Source organism: Larus michahellis, unplaced genomic scaffold (genome assembly GCF_964199755.1).
Source record: "Larus michahellis unplaced genomic scaffold, bLarMic1.1 SCAFFOLD_34, whole genome shotgun sequence".
Lineage (NCBI taxonomy): Eukaryota > Metazoa > Chordata > Aves > Charadriiformes > Laridae > Larus > Larus michahellis.
In genome coordinates, this window is record NW_027436399.1 from 67105 (window position 1) to 89219 (window position 22115).

Here is a 22115-nt window from a genome sequence, read left to right on the forward strand (position 1 = left end):
CTGACTCTGCCACCACCGCCGTTCCCAGATCAGGCAGCTGGAGGATGCCCTTGGAAAGTCGTGGGTGGCTGGAGCGGACTGGAGAGCAGATGGCAGCGACCAGATTGCCCTGCAACTGGGATAAAAGGACGGGAGAGCGTCTGCTACCCCATGGGGCTGCAAGGGAGCCCAGTGGCTGGGAGCATCCCAGTCTGGGGGGTGAGGGACACCCCCCTGAGTGGCCCCGATGAGGCTAAGCCTGCCTGTGTGCCCATCTTGCTGGCCAGGTCCATGCTGCAGGAGACAAAGCAAGAGGTGTTGGAGCTGAAGGACCTGGGACTGGAAGAGTTAAAGCGAGAGGTGTTGGAGCTGAAGGACCTGGGACTGCAGGAGTTAAAGCAAGAGGTGCTGGAGCTGAAGGACCTGGGAGGGCAGGAGTTAAAGCGAGAGGTGTTGGAGCTGAAGGAGCTGGAATTACAGAAGATAAAGCATGAGCTGAAGGAGCTGGGGGAACACCAGGACATGACCGAGGCCACGCTGAAGCAGCTGGTGACAGAGGTGGCCGAGCTGATGCAGGCTCAGGTGAGGTCTAGGGGGAGTGCTCCCACTGCCCGCCGGCTGGGTGGGGGGGTCCTGGCAGGGTTCCCGGCCACAGCCCCTGGCCGGCTGCAGACATCGAGCCTCCACAGCACCTTGGCTTGTTGGCTGCATCCAATCCATCTGAGAGCCGATCCCTTCTCCCCTTCCTGCAGCAGGACAAGCTGAAGGCGATGGAGGGCGCAGGGCAGGAGCAGGCAGAGGCGCAGGCAGCATGCCCTGCCTGCTGTGGGGACACAGGAGCGCAGGTGGGGCAGCTCCTGCAGCGCTACGAGAAGCTCCAGGAGGTGGTGGACTCCCTGATGTCCCGGCGGGCGGTGGGCAAGGTGCCGAGGCAGCTGCCGAGGCAGAGCCAGGTAGGGAGATGGCGGCATGGGGGGCTTGGGAGGGGGCTGCCGGCACTCCCCTGGCTGGTCGTGCTTTGCTGTAACATGGGGGAGCCCCTCGCGGCTCCCCACATTGCCTTGTACAAGTCAGCAGCACGGAAGGAAATGAAAGCCTTGGTGCAAATGTCCTGCTGGCACCGAGAGCCTTTGGCCACCGGCCAAGTAACCTGGCTCTGTCGCCACGGGGCAGCCAGTCCCCCCTTGCACAGCACCGCCCTGTCATCTTCCTCCCTGCAGCAGGATGAGGAGGTGCTGAAGCGCGTCCAGGCCACCCTTGTGCAGGTGCAAGGCAGCTACGAAAAGCTCAGCTCCGTCGTGGGGAACCTCCTGTGTGACAGTCAGCGGCAGCAGCAAGATACCAAGGTGGGTGGCTGAAAGGCCCACGGGGTCAGAGCATCCTCCAGGCAGAGCCTGGGCACCACAAGGGATTTGTCCCTTCCCCGCAGGTTTTTAAGGGGGGTGGGAGATGGATGGGGGGTGCTGAGCTGGCCGGGAGGCAGCTCCGACGGTGCCGTGGCATCATGGGGTGCTTTCTGTGTTGGCAGGCTCTGTTCCAGTCCCTGGAGAAGCTGGTGAAGGGCAAAGCGGACAAGAATGACCTGATGCTGGGACTCGATGTGGTATGGCCTCGAGGGTCCCCAGCACCAGCCAAGGGGGTCCCAGGCAGAGTGACAATCACCCCTTGTCCCTTGGGTGCTTGGTGGCAGAACCTGCCAGGGGGAGGGAAGATTTCCAGACTGGCTGCGCGTCCCTCGCCAGGTCCCTCTGTCTCCCCATGGGTCCCTTTGGCTGCTGGCACCAACCCCATGGGAGTGATGGGGCAAGCAGGGCCACGTAGCCACTTCTCCCTCTCCTCCCAACACGAGCTGGCCCTGCCTAGGCTACCTTCGTCCTTTCCCCACCGCTCTCCTGCCTTTCCCTCTTGCTAGAAAGCAGACAAAACCAGCCTGGCTGGCAAAGTCAACCGCAGCGAGTTCGACACAAGGATGGAGCGGCTGACTGAGATGCTCGAGGAGGTGCTGAGCCGGCAGACGGGCCAGGAGAAGGTCCAGCAAGAGCTTAGTGAAGAGGTGGCCTCCAAGGTGAGGGGTGTCTCGTCTCTGCCACGCAAAACCTGCTCCTTCAGGGCTTGGCATCCCTCCGAGGATCCCTCTGCCAGCTGTCCCAGCCGGGGACCACCATGTCCCATCCCGGGGCAGCTGGCTGAGGGTGGGCACCTGTCCACAGCTGGGCCGCCAGGAGCTGGGGGCTCTGCAGAAGCAGCTGGAGGGGCACTGGGAGAGCAACCTCAAGCAGCTCCAGAAGGGCTCACAGGCAGGGGCTGATGATGCAGCTGGCATTAAGAAGTGAGTGCATTGGGGACGGCGGCGGCTTCAGGGACACCTCGCTGCTGCCTGCGAGCTGCCTGCCTGTGTCCCCCCCAGGAGCCCACCCAGCCCTTTTCTCCCCACTCCAGCCCGCTGCTGACCCATTTCCACTGCCTGTCCTGCGACCGGCCCCTCGACATGTCGGTGCGTGGCCCGTGAGTAGCACCTGCCGCTGTGGGTGGGACGGGGGGGCGATGGGTGCTGGCAGTGCCCCGCTGTGCCAGGCACAGGGGTTCGGGGCTCTGCTTGGGGGGTCTGACCCTGCCCAGATCCCTCGCTGCCCTGCCTGGCAGCAGGGGGACGCAGAGCCCTCCCCGGGGAGCAGGGGGTGCCGTGGGCTACAAGCCCATGGGTTTCAGGGCACTGCCGCGTCACCCATCTACGGCTCCTGCCCTCCCCAGGCACATCGTGACCATTCCATCCCTGCTGCCGCTGTCCCCCAGCCTCGCTGAGCACCCCCGTACCATTCTCAAGCTAGAGCAGGAACAGCAGCACGAGCACAGGTAGGGGACATGGGGACCCATCCCTGTCCCACTGGGGTGCAGGGTGGCCTGGCCCCGGCGAGGGAGAGCTCTTCCCCAGGTGGGGGCGCAGGGGTCCGGGCGGACCTGGGCAGGGCAGGGGAGCAGAGCTGTGCTGCAGAAGGTCAGCTGTGCTTGCCCCGCCTCTGTGGGGTTTTACAGCCCCCCCTCGCTGCCCGTCTGGCCCAAGTCTCTGTCTCAAGGGCGCTGAAGCCATGTGCGATGAGTTGTGTCTGGTCTCAGCCTGACCTCGGGCTTAGGGAGGTCAGGTTCCTTCTCCCAAACAAGTTGCTGAAATCAAGCGCTGCAGCCGGGACAGCCCAGCTCCTGCCTCCTGCTGTCCTTGGCGTGGGGTGCAGGGACCTGCCACTGCCACGGCCAGCTCCCGGGGGCTGTGGGGAAAGAGCAGATCCAGCAGGACGGCCGGGGGCTCTCCTGCAGCAGGCAGAGGGGAGCCGGGAGGGACAGACCCCACCGGGGAGCAGCCCCTGGCCCCCTTCCTGCCGTAGCAGGCTGAAGCACGGGCTGCCACAGTGCCGGGCACTGAGCATCCGCGTACCCCGTCCCACAGGCAGCCGCCAGCCGAGGTCAAGTACCCCACCGTGCCGCGGAGCTGCGGGGGCCGCCACACTGTCACCACCCCGCTGCAGCGCCGCCAGGGCCTCCAGCTGCCCCGGCGCCTCCAGCCGCTCCTGCTCCCCAACAAGGTAGGGATGACAAAGGTAGGGATACGGCGGGGGCCACTGAGGCTGTGCCTCAGTTTCCCCAGGGAGAGCTGGCTGTGGGAGGGTTGCCAAGGGATGCCGAGTTCGGCCCCGTGGCTCAGCCAGCCCGCTCTCTCATTCCCAGTGCAACGTGGTGGACCTGTTGGCAAAGGACGGCTGCATGTCCAGGGAGCAGCTGGACAGTCCCGTGCTCACAGACAAAGAGGGTACGGCCGGGGCTGGCTTGGGGAGAGGATCCCATGGGTGTGAAGGGGCAGCGGGGAGGGCGTGGCACCCACGAGGTGCTGGGTTTTCCCCACTCGTGTCCCCCCCACTGCCCCCACCCCAGCTCACTCTGCTCTCTCCTGCCACCCCTGCTGCCCGACAGGGCCAGCACAGCACCAGCCCGGGCTGCACAAGGCAGCGGAGAGCAAGAGCGACTCGTCCGACTGCCACCTCCCTCACACACCAAGGCCCCCGCGGGACAGACCCAGGAGCCGGGCAGCTGGGCAGGGACAGCTGCTCTCCAGAAAGTGATTTCTTATTTGACTAATAAAAAGCCCTTTACCTTATTTTTTGTTGGGTTTTTTTCCCCTTTGTTTTGGGCCATGAACGGCGGTCACAGGGACAGAGGGGGCATCCCCTTGACAAATCACAGCCCCCAGTTCCGCTCTCCCCCCTCAGAGCCCAGTGGGAAATACAGCAGGCAGTGGGCTTGTGGGCTCCTGTCGCCTCTGCGCGGGAGTTCTGCTCTGGGCTTCCCCGGGATGGTGACGCAGCTTTCTGCCATTGGGAGCCACGATGCAGATTTCAAGCGCTGTAATGGAACGGCGCTGGCTGCAGTGCTGCGCCTGCCAAGTGAGCACCTCCGACGCACAGGAACACCAGGAGCGACACAACACACTCCCTTTTACATGGCACGGTCATTTATGATCAAAGCGCAACAAATTGCTGCTCCTGAGCACTGCAGCACAGTTTGTACGTGCAAACCTAGAGGTGCCCCGGCAGTTCATCGTGCTGGCCCTGTTCTTGCTCCAGATGCACCAGGAAGGGACGCCTCAGCCCTAACAAGAGGCAGCAGCCACCAGCTGTGCATTCACTGTTGGCAACGTTGAGAGAGCCACCCCCACTCTTGTAGAAGCTGACACACGCACCGCTGGCATCTTACAGACGCGCAGTTAGTCCAGAGTGCTTCCAGGGCGTTCGGGGACAGCAGTTCAGTGTTCAGCTACAGCAGAGCAGAGCGGGAAGAAAAGCAGAGCCAAGTATCAGCTGCTGATTCCCAGGAAGGCCTGGGTTGCTACACACTCCTGGGTAAATTCCTGTGCGAGACACTGAAGCTCGTACAGAAGCTCTGCAGTCACAGCCAAAATTGTCACTTTTCTGACTTAGACTGAAAGATACATTTCTTTCTAGACGATATAGCCAGAAAGCAGGGTAAAGAGGAGGTGAGGTATTGATTCCGAAGGTGTGCAAAAGCACTTCTTTGTCAGCGATGGAATAAAAGGACACGGTCTTCTTTTGTAGCTCCAGCAAAACTCCAGCCTTCAATGGTTTATCCTTGCAGAATAACGTTTCTTGATCTCTGTGCCACGCTGACAGCTGCTCTTTGGGACCTAGCCATTCTACACACCAGGAATGCTCTGCTCTTCCTAATTTGTCCCTTTTTCCAAGAAGTTCATCAGCAACTCCAACAGCCCACCCATCGCTGGCCTGGGGAATTACTTCCCAGTAGTGGCACCCCGCAGAGAAGCTCTGGGAACACGTCACTTGGCTGATGCAGAATCTCTTCGGCGATGGCTTTAATAACAGCGCATGTGCATCCCTACTCAAAACAGAAGGAAAACCAACAGCCACACGATAAACTTTCACCAAAGTTCAATCCTGCAAATCAGCAGAAATCCTCAACCAAGCACCAATGACTGCATCCTGAGCACACGGAAACACTTAACAGGCACAGCTGAGGAAACAGCCACGACAGACTCACGCACTCCAGCGTGAAGGGGAAGGTACTTGCTACATTACAGGACGGATCTTATTCCTAACCACAGTCTTACTAAAAAATGTGCCGATAATAAATGGGATGCTTCCCTCAATAGAACTGACATAGTCACCCGTTCACTGGGACGTGTTCTTGCACATTTGATCAGCAAAAACACTTGTTTTATGTTTTCAGCTACCGCTGTAGTACTCTGTGTTGACTGTAAAAATAGTTCTGTAAAAATGTGCCGTGGTTTTGGCCAGATTGGCCAATCAGAACGACAGATGGCCCTCCCCCAACTCTCTCCTCAGAGAGGAGAGGAAGAGATAAGGAGATTTACGAGTTTAGAAAAAGAACTAAACTACTTTAATGAAAATAATAAAAAATAAGAAAATAGTAAATAGTAATAGAATAATAAAAATTAAAGAAAAAAAGTGTACAATATATACAAAACCGTATCCAGCTCCCAGGATGACGATGGCGTCAGCAGCAGATACAGAGAAAGTTCCAGACTGGACTCAGCGACGGACAGGAGCTGAATTCCGGAACTAGAGTCCGGAGTGCTCGGATCGGGATCAAAGGCAGACGAACAGACAGGGTCCCCCTCAGACATCGGCCATTGAAGAAAAAACGAGCCAGAGCCCCCTTTGCCCCTTTCATCCCTCAGCTTTTATACTGAGCGTGATGCAGATGGGATGGAATACCCTGTTGGTCAGTTTGGGGTCACCTGTCCCCTCTGCTCCTCCCTGCAGGTGGGACCCTGTGTATCGCAATGTTTTCAGTTAGCTGCATCATACAATAGAATGCAACAAATGTGGAAGTCGTTGACAGTATTTACCATTTAACCCAGGGTAAACAAAATTATGCATAAAGTAAATATATTCCTTTTCTGACCTCTTCAAGTCTGTCCAAAGCATCCTTCAGTTTTCTTCTTCTTTCCAAGGCCAGAAGCCAGACTTGCTGCCATTTGCTGACTAGAAGGTTTGCCCATGGATTCTGGGTTTCCATTTGCGCCTGGGCTGCTGACAGATACGTGCTTGGTGCTGGGGAACGCTTTCCTGTTAAAACATGACAAAATGGGTTAAGTCTCACTCAGTTCAAACAAAACAAACATTCACACGAAGGGTACTTGACCTTCCTCAAACTACTCCTTCCTGTCCCAGATAACGAGCCCATACCCTGATCGGATTGCATCTGGTGGGATTTTTTGTTTGTATTCTTTTACCATCGCTGGGGAAGGACCACGTGGTGCTTGAAGTATTTTTTGTGTAGTGGCTGCACTAGCGAAGCCACACAGGTTAAACAGAATCTTTGCAGACCTCCCAGAGAGCTGAAAGGTAAACAACCTGATTTTGGAAGCAGGTTCCACGGACGGGTAAGTATAAAGTACAACGGGTAAGCATATCTAAAAACGCAAAAAGCAATTTCCTCACTTGATGATTCACTTTCCATTCGACTTCACTGAACACACTTCCTAATTGGATCCACATAAATGGATAAATGCGCGTCTCATTTGATTTAGTTCTTCTAAGCTAAGCACTGGAAGGTATTCGTTATTTTATTTTCCTAACAGGGCGAAAAAGAGGGATATTCACAGAAGCAGATGCATCTTTTCCCGTCCTTCCTGATGAGGCTCACTAGGAACAAGGTCTATTCTTGCCAAAGTTATTCCAGAGATGGATGTTTTTCCAGGCTACCACAGGATGCACTACTGTGTGAACTTCCTAACCCATAAACTCCGTTTTACAAAAAGGAGGCAGATTCATTCATGTGTTTGCTGAACTCCTTCAGCACTGAAGGCAGATGAAGCCACAAACGACGTCTGGACGCTTCTTCAGAGTAAACCACTTCCGTTAGATAAGAATATAAAAGGTTTGTGGAGCGGACGCTGGATTTGTGATTTTATTTTTTTTTGAGGGCCTGTTTCTAACAGTAGTTGCACAGGGCACGTAGGTATTTTCTCTGCTCAAGTTCCAACCGACCACACAAAAGGCTTCAGCAGCTGCAGAGCTGCATTACCACAAACAAGGAAAATGCCTTAATTATCCGTGTCCCGTCAACTTCTATCAATTCTCTCTACATCCAAAAGGGACTCTGAATACTTCTCATATCATCTGCAGGCCAAAAATTAAATGGCAGATTGAAAGTAAAGGAGAGGATTTAGGAGGTTAGTTTGAAATCTTCAGGCCTAGGAACAACACATCATCATGGACAGCACACCAAGTCACACAAGGAGGCAGAGAAGATCTCTTGCTCCTGGGAGGCACTCTTCAAAATAAAAGGTACAACAGAAGCATTCTTCCGTGGGCTCCACAGGCACAATAATCAGTAAAAATACTAAAAAACATATTTAAAAAAAACCCTAAATTGTATGTAACAAGAGAAGAAGATGGGGGCATGGACACCTTCCTAAAGATGGCTGAGATTTTCAGAGAAGCTTTCCATTCTTCTTGTTAGTTGGATCCAATTGGGATAAAATTCTGCAGAATTCAAACCAGCAAATGGCTATTTTCTGAGAAGGAAGAAACAAGAACGAAAGATGCGTAATGGCCGCATACATTTTGTGAGACCTGGCTTAAACAGAACTAATCAAGGGGGTTACTGCTTCAGGGACAGCAGCAGGTTCAATAACTTTTAAGTTCCCTGGGTCAAATTAAGGTGAATAAAAGTGGAGACTAGGGTGAGTTGCTCTGTTTAGCTAAAACCTATGTCACTTGCATGGCACACGCAAAGGAAGGAAAGAACATGGAGGAGTAAGAGGAAAAATATTAGTTATTCCAAGTCTGTGTTTCAGCTATACTCTGCATCTTGAAAATCTCCAGAGAATTATTTATGGAGTGCTAAGTTTTACTAGAAGACTCATCACTCAGATAAACATCAAAGGAACATTTCAGTTAATGCTCATCATAATTACATACATGATGTTTGGCAAGTTCAATTTCAATAGCCCTGGGGTCTCCACCCAGAGGTTTCTGTTCATTCAGCAAGTCTTCTGTATGCGTCAGCCACATCAGCAACTCATCCAGGGCACGCTGGAACTGCCCCAAGGTGAACAAGGCACCTTCCAGCTTGCGCTAGAGTAAAAATAAAATTAACAAGGAAATGGTTTCACAATGCTATTGAATTGGCTTATGTTAGCATTAGTCACCACAATCCAGAGCAGCGTCCGTGCATCTGATATCATAAACCCAGGGAGAAACAGTCATCCAAGACAAGCAACAGCTTCATACTCATTGCCGAGGTTGCCATTCCCCTGTAAAGCCTCACACGCCAGGCTTAAATCCCTAACCTTCCGAGACCCCATGTAGCCAGAGCAGAGTTAAGCTGGAAGGTTCTCTCGTCGGAGATACGACAGTAGTTTTTTATCACTTACAACAGAATTTCAATAGAAATGCAATTTGCTGCATGATCTTTAAAACCTTTTCTTTGTTGTGAAATGATTCCATTTAGGAAAAAAAATACACTTCAAAGCACTGCATCTTTAAATCTCTCACTTTGATAACTTAAGGAAAGAGCACTGAAACAGTTAAGGATTAAGTTGTGTCTTTTTTTTTTTTTTTTAAACTGCTCAGTTCAGCAGCTAATATTACTTTTGCACATATAAACATGTTTTCAACCGCTACTTAAGATATCATCAACTAATCAAAATGAAATAATAATGATTCAAGATGGCACTGCTGACAGAGGAAGTGACAAAAAATACTGCTTAGGGTTTAAAAACCACAAAAGCAACTCAATAAATTGTAAAATTCAAATTATATTATATATAGAATCATAGAATCATAGAATCACTGAGGTTGGAAGGGACCTTTAAGATCATCAAGTCCAACCATTAACGTACCCTGACAAAAACCACTTCTAAACCATGTCCCTAAGCACCACATCTACCCTTTTTTTAAACACCTCCAGGGATGGTGAATCCACCACCTCCCTGGGCAGCCTGTTCCAATGTTTAATAACCCTTTCAGTGAAAAAATGTTTCATAATATCCAATCTAAACCTCCCCTGACATAACTTGAACCCGTTTTCTCTCGTCCTATCACTTGTCACCAGGGAGAAGAGGTCAGCCCCCATCTCTCTACAACCTCCTTTCAGGGAGTTGTAGAGGGTGATAAGGTCTCCCCTCAGCCTCCTCTTCTCCAGGCTAAACAACCCCAGCTCCCTCAGTCGTTCCTCATAAGGTTTGTCCTCCAGACCCCTCACCAGCTTTGTAGCCCTTCTCTGGACACGTTCCAACACCTCAATGTCCCTCTTGTAGTGAGGACCCAAAACTGAACGCAGTACTCGAGGTGGGGCCTCACCAGTGCCGAGTACAGGGGGATGATCACTTCCCTAGTCCAGCTCACCACGCTATTCCTGATACAGGCCAGGATGCAGTTGCCCTTCTTGGCCACCTGGGTACACTGCTGGCTCATATTCAGCCGGCTGTCAACCAGCACCCCCAGGTCCTTTTCTGCCGGGCAGCTTTCGAGCCACTCCGCCCCAATCCTGTAGCGCTGCATGGGGTTGTTGTGACCCAAGTGCAGGACCCGACACTTGGCCTTGTTGAACCTCATACCATTGGTCTCAGCCCATCGGTCCAGCCTGTCCACATCCCTCTGCAGAGCCAACCTACCCTCAAGCAGATCAACACGCCCGCCCAGTTTAGTGTCACCTGCGAACTTACTGAGGGTGCATTCGATCCCCTCTTCCAGATCATTGATAAAGATATTAAAGAGAACCGGCCCCAGCACCGAGCCCTGGGGGACACCACTTGTGACCGGACACCAACTGGATTTAACTCCATTTACCACCACTCTCTGGGCACGGCCGTCCACCCAGTTTTTTACCCAGTGAAGAGTACACCTCTCCAGGCCATGAGCAGCCAGTTTCTCCAGGAGGATGCTGTGGGAAACAGTGTCAAAAGCTTTGCAAAAATCCAGGTAGATAACATCCACAGCTTTTCCCTCGTCCACTAAGTGGGTCACCTTATCATAGAAGGAGATCAGGTTCAACAGGCATGACCTGCCTTTCACAAACCCATGCTGACTGGGCCTGATCACCCTGTTCTCCTGCATGTGCCGTGCAATGGCACCGAGGATGATCTGTTCCATGACCTTCCCAGGCACCGCGGTCAGGCTGACTGGCCTGTAGTTCCCCGGATCCTCCTTCCGGCCCTTCTTGTGGATGGGTGTCACATTTGCCAACCTCCAGTCAGCTGGGACCTCCCCGGTTATCCAGGACTGCTCATAAATGATGCAAAGTGGCCTGGCGAGCACTTCCGACAGCTCCTTCAGTACCCTTGGGTGGATCCCATCTGGCCCCATAGATTTGTGCACCTCCAGGTGCTGAAGCAGGTCCCTCAAAGTTTCCCTTTGGATTATAGCTCTGTAATTTCCAAACCAAAAGGAATAAATGTGTAAATTGATGCAAACATGATACACACTAAGAAGCTTTTCTCAAAAATCTAAGTCATGAAGAAAGCCCCCACCTTCAAGTTTATTTACCTGTCTATTGATGACTTTTTCTTCTAGGCTCTCCCACATTAGTTTGAGCTCTGAGACAAGGTCTTGAGCTGCGTGCTTGTCACTCTCCTCTGTTACCTTCTGGAGCAACAGCTCTGCCTGATGCCTCAGTCCTTCCATTTCTATCTGCTGCTGATAAGCTTCTGTCTTAAATTGCTACGGTAAATAGAAAAAGAATACACATAAACTTATCACAAGTAATGACCTTCTGGAATACAGCACAGTACAGCAGTATTTGCAATACCAATGCATCCCTCTCAGCTTTCGTACGTTTGGGGGATTCTCATCCAGGGTAAAAATGCTTGTAAGACACCGATCACCCCGACGGTCGCAGCAAACTGAGAATCTGCAGCAGTGTCTTAATGTTCTAGCAGGTATTGCTAACTGTGACCACAGAATGGCAAAGATGGCTAATAGGAAAGTATTCTCCAACAATCCCTCTGGTCTGTACAAAAGGCAGAACGCATCTGGGGTGACTTCTAGCTCTGGGGGTTGTGATAATACCATCCGTGAAACTTCAGATAGAATTGTTTTTCAGAAGACCTGAAAGCAAATCTTCTTCAGTAGAACACCCTCTCTGGTACATGCAACTGGGACAGCACTCTGAACAACTCACCTAGGTGTGTTCTTCTGAAGTACGTAAGATTATGGGTCATTTGAAGTTACATCATAAAATAGATAGACTAAACAACCTGCCCACAGCCAAAAAAAGTACAAGCGACCCATGAAACCAAGGACATTACCTGATCGTTACACATCCCTGGTTTTTATATATCGCATAACAGCCTACCGACATCAGGAGCATACTCAAGTCACAGATCCACAAAGACAGGCTTCTGAAGGTCTAAGTTAGCCTGAAATTTTGATTTTCAGCTTACTAATGTACTGGGAATGTTGTGATCTGTGTGAGCATTTAGGTAAAGCCTGTAATTGCAGAAGTGAAGCTGTGGAGGCATTCTTTCAGAGCCTCGAGGAAGCTGTTCACGGTAGAAACCAGAACACATAAAAGTCACAGCAAAAGAACCCTGCACATAATAACCTTACAGCCTGTGAAAGACAAGGAATGCCACTACAAGTATTTCTCAGCTGTCGGAACACAGTCACAAAATACTGTACTTTCACCAAAATTTGGAATAGATTTTAAAATTAAACACATTTTAAAATGAAAAGTGTGCAATGAAATGTTATCTGAAATTTTCATACAGATTCTTTTCTACTAGAAGTTGAAAATTGCTTTTGACTCTTGAAAAATACAGAAAAATACTAAACACCACAGGAAAACGCAGACTGATGAAAATAGAAATGAAATAAATTGCTCGTTCATACCTTAAGTTCCTCAGTTTGCTGCTTCACTGTCTCCAGACCTGTTCCAACTGGGGACATAGATGCCAACCCGCTGCCAGCAATGTCCCCCCAGTCAAACATTGCCTGAAAATCACAGTATGAAATTGAAGCATGAGCAGAGAAATAGTGTCAGATTTCAAAGTTGCATTAAGTAAAATACCAGAATTTTTTACTCCAGAGAACAAGATTGCTGTGCGCTTTGAAAACAAAACAAAGCAAACCAAAACCAAACAGCTTTCTTCAGCGGAACCTAGGGGTTTTTGCAATACAAGGGATCCAGTATTAACTAAAGTATTCCACATAATGGTTACGAGAATGTACATGCTGCAAGACTGAAGCCCTATCAGCAGCAATATCCTGCCAGTACTATTCATGCAGACTAGTACTCTACTTCTGGAGTAAAATCAGCAATTTTTATGAATACCCCGAAAGGTTAAATACAAGACAAACTCTGTTCTGCACTCCTTCGGAGCAAAGATGGAAGGTGGTAGCTGAATGATAACACACTTTAAATGATGATGACAAAAGAACTTCTGTTGAAGGATAACGGTATCTGTATCAGGAAGATGGAACACGACCCATTCAGTACAGATTAGACAGTGATGGCCAATACCTGAGCTTGACTGAATCTCCTCAGGATAAGGCAGTTGGAACTTCAAAAAACAAATGAAGTCTCCCCAGTTCTGAGGCTTTGTGGGTACTTCCCTTACTCCTGATATAATGCAGAACAACCTCAAGAACACTCCAGTTAAAGATTAAGAACACCTATAGCACTCTGGGCAATTAATTACATAGAGGAAAAAATACCTCTGCCAGGCCCTTTTTCCTCCTGCCTGTTATCTGTGATTCATTACGGAGAAGGGCTTAGGACGGCTTCTCAGAGCTGCCCACTGCTACACAACTCCTTGGCAAAAGGAGAACTAACCCCCCCAACACGCTCAACAGGGTGAGGCAGCTGTAGCTAACAATCTGCCCACAATACTTTTAATATTGTCTATTGAAATGAGCGTAAGGTGGCAGTTAAATACAGTTCTTGTACGAAGTACCAAGCTTGTAGGATGTACAATGTGCAGCCCCAGGAAATACAAAGCTCTCAAAGCAACGGCAATGTTCCTAATGTAACCCTACAAGTCAACCTCTGTGCAATACGAAAATAAGAGACCTTGGAGAAAAAAACATGTAAAACAAGATGTTGCATTATTATTAAGATGTGTTCTGCTGCTTGGTCTGCACCGAATACACAAGCAACTGCCCTCGGTGTCATGTGAAACTCTGTTTTTAAAGATCTAATGAACCAAGAAAGACAGTAATTCCACTGGGCAAAAAGACAGCTTTGCAAAATCTGACCATGAAAATCCTACTACTGTTTCCATCTTCCAGCCATTCACTGACAAAAGACATGAGGCCTGCCACTCAGCCAAAACTTGCAAAGAATAGGCAAAAAAATGAAATAAAATACAGCGCATATAGAGAAAAGATATCTTAAAAAACTGCTGGAAAGTTTACCTACCGATTTTAAAAGTGAATCATCTTCCAAAGTATTGTGATTGGATAAATTACGGTAAGAATTAGTATGATGCTCCAGTATGTCTATATTCTTAGTATAATTACACTAAGAATTCATGTAATGGTCCAGTAACATTATGTTACTATTTTGGGCTTAAAATAGTCAAACTGAAATATTTGACTTATAAAAAAGGTGGAATAAAATTGAAGTTCTTTCACTGTCCTCCACTCAAAGAAAACAGCTGCAGGTGAGTATACAGACCTGTATTCTGTTCCTTTTGGATCATGTAAACATGTCACACCTTCAACTCGCCTACTATGTTACGTACTGATTGCCACCAGGAAATGTGAGCAGGATTACTATAAACTTGTGTCTTACCAATAAAGGGGACATCAATTTCGAATCTATACATAGAGGAGTATGTGAACAACTACATGCAGAAAAGAACAGATTTAGTCTTTAATGGAAGAAAAACCTCCAACCCAACCAACCGCGAGAAAAAATATTTGCCTACTGAAGAAAACAGTCGCTATAATCAGTGACACGTCACCTTCCCAATCACGTAACATTTTTTACTACAACCACATTAAGTCCTATTGACTCAAGATTGGGTTAGGTGTATCGCACCATCTTACCTGCAGTCCTTCTTGGTATGGAACAGCTGCCTGCAGAGCTTCAACAAGCTTATCTGCCCGGTCTTTCCTTGTTTTGCTTAAGGCATCCCAGGCAGAATTCAGCTGCAAGTAGGTGAAATTTACTCCAATGGAGAAAAGAATGTTACTGCTGCTGTAAAATGTGCGTTCACTGATTATTCACTCATCAATAACACCAATAAACTAAGCATGAATAGTTCACATTAATTCCATGTTAAAACTCTTGTTCTCCTTATCACTGCATAGTTACTTTCCTTCAGAATGCACTCGATGTTCTCAATGACAAAAGCTGTAAAATTCAATACTGATACTGAATAGTTTTCTTAACATACGGATTACAGTCAATATGGGAAATAGTATTAAATCATTTGGAACTGCATCCTTATCAAAAAGGTAGCTTTAAAGAAACATACACTGCTGAACACTGGAGAAATTGTCAGTACTCTGTAGCCATCCAAGCAGGATTGTCTCAGTCAAGATGTTGCACTTGGCATAAACCAGATACCTTTCAAATTTATTCCAGCATTCCTATTGCAAAAAGTAGCCACCTATTGCAGTAATCAGTGACTACTTCCACAAAAAACCTTTCTGTCTTTTACAGAACTTTTAACCCATAAATCAATACAATAAAATTGTCTATACATTCTAAACTAATACGAGCCAAGATCCATTTACTTGAAAAGCAACCCTTATGTTACCATAAAAGCTTCAGCGGTATCTTGCATTTGCCACAAAATGTCTATTTGCAAAATTTGTTGGGGGCAGGGAGGATATACCAATTTCAGCTGAACAAGCACCTGGCGTAGCAGATTCAAGCACCTGCATTTCCCGTACCTCATCTATGCTCTTGCGGACAATAGGTTTGCCAGGCTCTCCACAAGCAGCTCCAAGGTCAGAGCCAAGGCTCAGAACTGTTGCTAGTTCCTCTTGTAGTCCATCAATTTCTTCTTTAGCAGCCTACAAAGAGAAAAAAAATCAATGCCGCTCACACTAACTTTAATAATCTATGTACAGCTTGTTTTCAAGATAGGACATGGCAGGATTCGGCCTGTGGTTTCTTTAAAGTCCCTTGGACTTACAATCTGACGCTTAAAACACAAGCATCCCTTTGCAGGGTCAGAGTGAAATCAACTGACACCAGTCTAAATTAGAACAATGGCTTATGATGTCACTTTACATGAAATGAAAAAAAATAAACAGGAAGTTTTCAATTAGATTTCTTTAATCAGAGTGTTTTCTTTTTCAGAGGTTGTCAGTCAACCCTCAAATCTTTAACTATCAGCATGAATAATTACAGGCTTAGAGCATAATACATAGAGCACGATACATGCGTACACCTTTAATTTAGATGTTACCTATTACTCAGGGAATCTCAAGTACGTATCACTTTCAGAAGTCTCAGTGACGTGCTTATTATATACGTGTTTATAAGCAGATATGCAAATATAAGGACAGGCACATGTTGCATGCTCATTGCAATTCAGAACTGGTACATGTTATTTACCACAGACTCTTGAGATATCACTATAGTAAATTCCTACACAATTATCCCTCTTGGTCTCTAAAAAAATAGCCTCCTGTGGTATTTCATAGTAATTCTGTCTTTTCTCCGCATACCGTAAATAAAATACTTTAAGTCAACAAAATACTTTCTACTGACCTCAGCATCTTCTTGCTGTTGCTTGACTACAGATGGGTCAACTCCAGGTCCCTCCAGTTCTCCAATGAGCTCCTGAGTATCTTTAATAGCAGCTGCAAGAGCCACGTGACTACACCACAACTTTGCGGCTAGTTTCATTACATCCAACAATTTGGCCTCCCTCTCCTCAGTCAAGGTCTGGATGTCTTCCCAAATGAGGACCATTTGGTCTAGTTTATCTTGAACAGCTAAACAACAGAGGAACTAGATTACTACCTTGGCAAACGATTCTTGGCCAAAAATCTCTCTACAGTTCTACAGCAGAAACATATGGGTATCTTTTAAAATTTAGACTGTAAAATTGTGTCTTTACAGGACGCTTCATAACCTTAAGTGGAAACAACCACCATAACCTTAAAAAATAAAACAAAGGTCATATCCACAATGAATTATTTTAAACAAATACTTTGCTTTTATACATCTTCTCCAGCTTCTCCAGGAGAACACAATCCCCAGATCAGTGGTCATCAGAAATGAAGATTTTTATATGCTGCAGCTTGCTGCATTTCCACTACGTGAAACTTTCCTCCATCTATTTATTACCTTTAGCAGATATATCCTTATCGGCTCCTTCTGAGCGAGCAATCATTTCCTTCCCTCTCTGTTTAAGCGTCTCATACACTGGCTGAAGTTTTTCCAGATCCACTGACACGTTCTTATCTTCACTGATTTGCTCTTTAATCTTCTCAACCTCTGCTGAGATTGAAGGTGGCTGCCTCAGACGTTCAGCTGTGCCTTTCAGACTCTCAAGAGTCAAATCTGTCTTGTCATGAAACTGGTAGGGTGGTAAAGGACAGAAAGAAGTGGCAGAGAAATTAGGAAAAAAAATACAACTGAAAAATGGCATTTGAAATTGTCTTGGAAAAATGTACTTTAAAATTAACATATTTAACATCTCTAGCCAACAGACGTATGTGCCACTTGCAATACTGCCCTTCGTGGTTCTTCCCCTCTCTCAATATCTACATTACAAAAATGACTTTGCAAAATGGTACTTCCTCTCAGATTGAAGAATTTTACTATGAAGTCCGGTTTCAGTCCTGAGACGTTCCATCTGAAGATACTATACATAGAGCAGAATCTACTTGCCTTTAGTCCTGTGTCATTCATACAGTAGGTTGTACCTTATTTTGGAGAGCCATGACTCGTTGGCTCTTTCATGAGCCATTTCATCATTTTAGCAAGCTGTTTACCTGAGTAGTAAATACATACTTTTTCATATCAGGACCAATACACTGGCATATAACCACTGGTTAAGATTCAATATGTATGGTCATTCAAAAAGACGTCTGTTAGTGCCCAGGTGATGCTTGTTACTGCGGTAAAGGAACGTTACTTTCTGCAACTAAAAGCACACAACAGCGTGTGTTATGTTGACCCGCAGTTGACTGAGCCCAGGGAGGTGTCCAGAAACTCAATTACAGCTCTGTAACATGGTTCACCCTTTGGTATAGGTCCAAAGATAGCCTTTACTATATGCTTTTGGATCCCTAGAGACTCCTAAAAACATCTAACCACCGTGCCCCTTTCAATTTACAGAAATTAGTAAACCTTGGGTGCATTTAACGATCCCTCCGCGATCTACAAAAAGCACTCTTGACTACACTTGGGAAAGGTGCCAGAAAGAGCACAGCAAAACAAGATTGCCTGATGGGAACAAATAGCTACATCCTTTCTATTCAAAGGAATACAGGCAATGCGAATGTAATGACTTTTTCCCACCACACAACCCACTTCAAATCAGACACTGTGACAAACGTTACGGACTCAGTGTTTTTGTTAGAAGTGCGAATATCATACGAGCCAGCAAAATGTGTTATGGAAGATAAGTAGCCTTCCCACCTTCCGGACTTCTGGAAAACTGATTGCAGCAACAAAACCTTACAAAAGTGGTAAAGACAGAAATTAAATTGGCACTATTCAGGTCTAATTTTAGGAGAGATATATATTAAATTTTAAAATTGTTGGTACATTCAGTGGGCTTCCTTGTACTTGTACTTCAATGAATGAGACGAGGTGTTTTAGAACTTAAAAGGAAGAAAATGCAAGTCATTACAACCTCTCATTCTGGCTCCATAGGTTATGGGGTGCCTTTGATATGTAGTGCTGCCACATATTCCACTTGGATAGAAAAACCTTCCCCTGGGCTCAGCTCCAGCAACTGAGGCCCAGTTTTGTCCATCTTACCTATATGAGGCTTGTGCTCAGCCATCAGCCCACGCAGTTGCTATAACAAACAAAACGACTTATCAGTTTCTTATGTACGCACCACCACATTACAGCTGTCCACACTTCCAACACATCCAGCTGGCGAGAAATGCCAAACACCCTTCATCCTAATGTCAAGCGCAAATACTATCAAACAAAGGTAGTTATTGCTCTGCCAGTGATGGCTCCCATTCCAACAGAGAGCTACCCAGGCTTTAAACACCACAATTAGAGACGCACTGGAAAGGTCCATGCAATACCCTCGTAGGACGGATGATTGATTACAGGCAAAATACAAGATGCTAACTATGCATATGATCTTGGCAACAGACACTCCCCATATCTAGTACCTATAATGACAGAAATGGCAACAGTATTCCAGGCATGTGCATAACGCCACTGCATATATACTTTTCATGGTGGTATTTGTCACTTGCCTCAAACCCTTCCATTGAAGAACATCACAGAAAGAGGTACTGGCATTGCAAGAATATGAATTCAAATGATCCTTGCTTTAAGAAGAGGGAAGTAGCACAAGGAAGAGTCAGAGAAATCAGTGAAAAGGAGAAAAGGACAAGGAAGACCGATTAGGAGAGACTATCAACCTAGTTTAGCAGCCTTCTCTCTGGCCACAAGACCCCTCTGTCTTCACAACAGCGCTATTTCTTAATTGACACAAAGTTTAGCAAGTAATTAATAAGTAAATTAAATCTGATCTCAGCTGTCTACTCCCTCTCATCATCCACCCCGTAAGTAAGTCAAAACTGTGCATAAAACTTGTGGTAGTGAAAGGTCACAAGGTGCCTTCCAACTTGCCGAAGGATCTGGGTTTTGTTTACTTGCACCCGTAGATCTGACAAAAGGGAAAGGTTTCTTGTGGGAGTAGCCCCATCCTTCCCTCCACTTTTATTTATTTCCTCAGCTCATTCCTCCCTTTTCAGGAAAATCCCACTCTCTTGTCAGGCACTGTCCCTCCTGGTGCTGTGAACTCCACGCCTTTCTACCCTATAGCCCCTGTGCAGGAACATGAGAGGCACATGCTCTGTTCCGCTCAGCTCAGACTTTGTTTAAGTTAATGAAGGCACAGAAAAGGGCCTGTGTCAGTCTCAGTGTAAATACATCCTCTTGTCTTCAACTAAGGTTCTTCCCTTAAAAAGACATCCTGTTACTGGCTCGCTTACTTGCTCCTCCCCAGAAGAGGAGAGGTTGAGAAGATTGAAAAGACGGTGACCATGACTCTCAGCAGCCCTCTGAGGGCAAAACAGCAATGAAAACGCAAATCCCCCTGACTCTAGCTCTTACCCAGAATGTAGCTCCTTGTACACCTTGTAGCAAGAAAAATAATGTTGATTAGCGGAGAAGAGGCAAAGGTGAAACTAAGAGCAGCCTGAAATTTTTTAGAAAATGATTTTGTGTGGTTTATTTCTGTGCACAAATAGATGATTTGACACAAGGCCCACAAGAGTGCACATTTCTGGGTCCAAACCTTACGCTAGTGCTCTGCCCACGGCTTAGTTCAAACCAAACTGACTGCGTGCGACTCACACAGAACCGACTCTATGAATTCCATGACTGGGAATAAAGACAGTCATCAGTAAATACATCAGAACAGAAAGGTAAGTGAATACAGGAAACGGTTTTCCATTCACATTCAGAACCTTTTTTTTTTTTTTGAATAGAACAATAAATGATTTGATCTTGTCCACGATCTACCATTGGGTAAACAATTCCAGTAAACAAGTATTCCAGATCAGATTACGTGTTAAAATTGCCTGACATTAATCTTCCACTTAACAAACAAATCCCAGCTAATGGCATAGCTCAGAGAAAATGCAAAAATAGAAGCTCATCTGAAGGGCCTCTCACGCAAGCAGAATGATTGGGGGGACAATCCTGTAAGTAAAGCAAGCATGATTTGGCTCACAGGGACTAGTCAAGCTAGTTTGTAAAGCTCGTGTTATATAGCTAGTCTTAATAGAGCCTGTTTGTTCATTGTGGACATAATAGGAAGACAAATGAGTGAACCCACTGTTTACCAGTACATAATAGTGGCATATCTTCATTAACTGGTCACAGAGTAAAACTCTGAAGCCAGGGTTCGTCCTATCTAACTGGAGTTGCTTAATTGAGGCAGCTAAAAACACCCCAAACCTAGTTACTCTGTGCTCAGCAGGGAGAGAGAGGTCTGTCCAGTAGCCATATGGGTTTGACCTCACTGCACAGTGCGAGCTGCACACTCAGCCTGGGGCCTCTGTGCAAAAGAGAGAGAGAGAAACCAAGAGGCCCAGGGAGCAGGAAGGAAGGGCGACGGGGAAAGTAGAGGGAGAGGAAGGATGACAGAGAGAGAGAGGGACTTGGAGAGAAGAGAAAGGGCGGACAGGGAGCAGCGCACAGCAGGAGAGAGGAAGGGAGGTACAGGGAGGTGAAAAACAGGACCCAGAGGGAAAGGGGAAGGGCAGGGAGGAACAGGGAGGCAGAAGAGGGCTGACAGGAGCCCAAGGGCCCAGGACTCACCGCAGCTCCCGGCTCTGCAGATCTGTCCTGTCGGCCTGTGCCAGCCTCCCCTCAGCCGACACAAGATGGCCGCCGGGAGCCCCGTGCCGGGTCCACAACTCCCAGCGTGCCCCGGGGCGCCCCCTCCTGCCCTCTGACCCCGCGGGAACCATGGCCGCCTCCCCGGGGCTGCCCTCGCCCAGGGCCAGGCCCTGGAGCACGGCTGGGGCCGGGAGGAGGAGGTCAGGGAGGGAGAGAAGGTTGGGAGAGGGTGGCGGGGTGGGGGGAGAGGGGCGGGAAGGGCCAGAAGGCCGGGGAGAGCAGGGGGGAGCTGGTCAGGGAGCGGAGGGAGGAGAAGTGCTGGTGAGGAGCGGGAAGAGATGGAGGGCAAGAGATGCTGGTTAAGCTGGCAGAGCAGCGCGGAGAGCCTCCTGACAGCAAAGGTGCCCGGTGGCCGCAGAGGAGCCCAGGGGAGCTGATTCTTTTGGAGGCCACCAGGGCAGCCTTCCTCCGCCCCTGGTTTTGGTGAGCGATGGAGCAGTGCAGAGCCGTCCCTCAGGCATGCAGGCCTCAGGAGGGCTTCCCAGTGCCCCAGTGAGAGATCCTGCTCCCAGGAAGCGCCTCCCATGGAGCAAAGGCCATATCCAGCCACCCGGCGCTGGGTACGGCTGCCCCAAGGGGTGTCTCAAGGAGGACGGGGTCGTCCATCTGATGGCTCTGACACACAAATGGTGAGCTGAAGCTCCGTGGCTGTGCCTGGCTGGGTCAAAGTCTCCGAGTTTAGTGACATTTGGTGAACTCCTGCACTAAGTATCGCATGACTCGAAACATCCCTGAAAAAATGGTGGAGGTTTGTCTGCGTGTTCTGAATGCTTCTGGATGCTAGACTGTGGCTAGGAGGGAATGTGCTTAGTTATCTCTCAAAGGGAGACAAAAGAAGTGCCTAAGTAAGGGTCAGCGTAACTCTTCAGAGCTTTGGCTGTTTAAATGTTGAGCTGAACTTCTACAGAAACGGTAAAACGCTTGCACTTTTCTTCTCTTCTAGTTCCTGCGTGGGTACAGGGAAGAAGGCAGCAGACATACACATTAGCTAAACCCCCTTCTTACTGCCAGCTGTAAAGGCGCCTCTCGGCTGGGAGCCTGAGAAGGACCCCGTGTTACAATTCTTGCTC

The 22115-nt window shown here is 48.1% G+C and overlaps 1 protein-coding gene across 1 annotated transcript; it reads right to left on the minus strand.

The window, feature by feature from the left end:
- Window positions 1–4145: 4145 nt before the first annotated feature.
- Window positions 4146–21035, minus strand: LOC141737364 (microtubule-actin cross-linking factor 1, isoforms 6/7-like). Its single transcript, XM_074572050.1, has 11 exons — window positions 20965–21035; window positions 16786–17017; window positions 16204–16430; window positions 15378–15500; window positions 14526–14627; window positions 12366–12467; window positions 11022–11195; window positions 10202–10902; window positions 8454–8609; window positions 6430–6593; window positions 4146–5379 (listed from the first exon to the last, which is right to left on the minus strand). Exons 2-8 carry the CDS (start codon window positions 16829–16831, stop codon window positions 10762–10764), a joined length of 915 nt encoding a protein of 304 aa, XP_074428151.1. The 5' UTR covers window positions 16832–17017; window positions 20965–21035; the 3' UTR covers window positions 4146–5379; window positions 6430–6593; window positions 8454–8609; window positions 10202–10761.
- Window positions 21036–22115: the final 1080 nt, after the last annotated feature.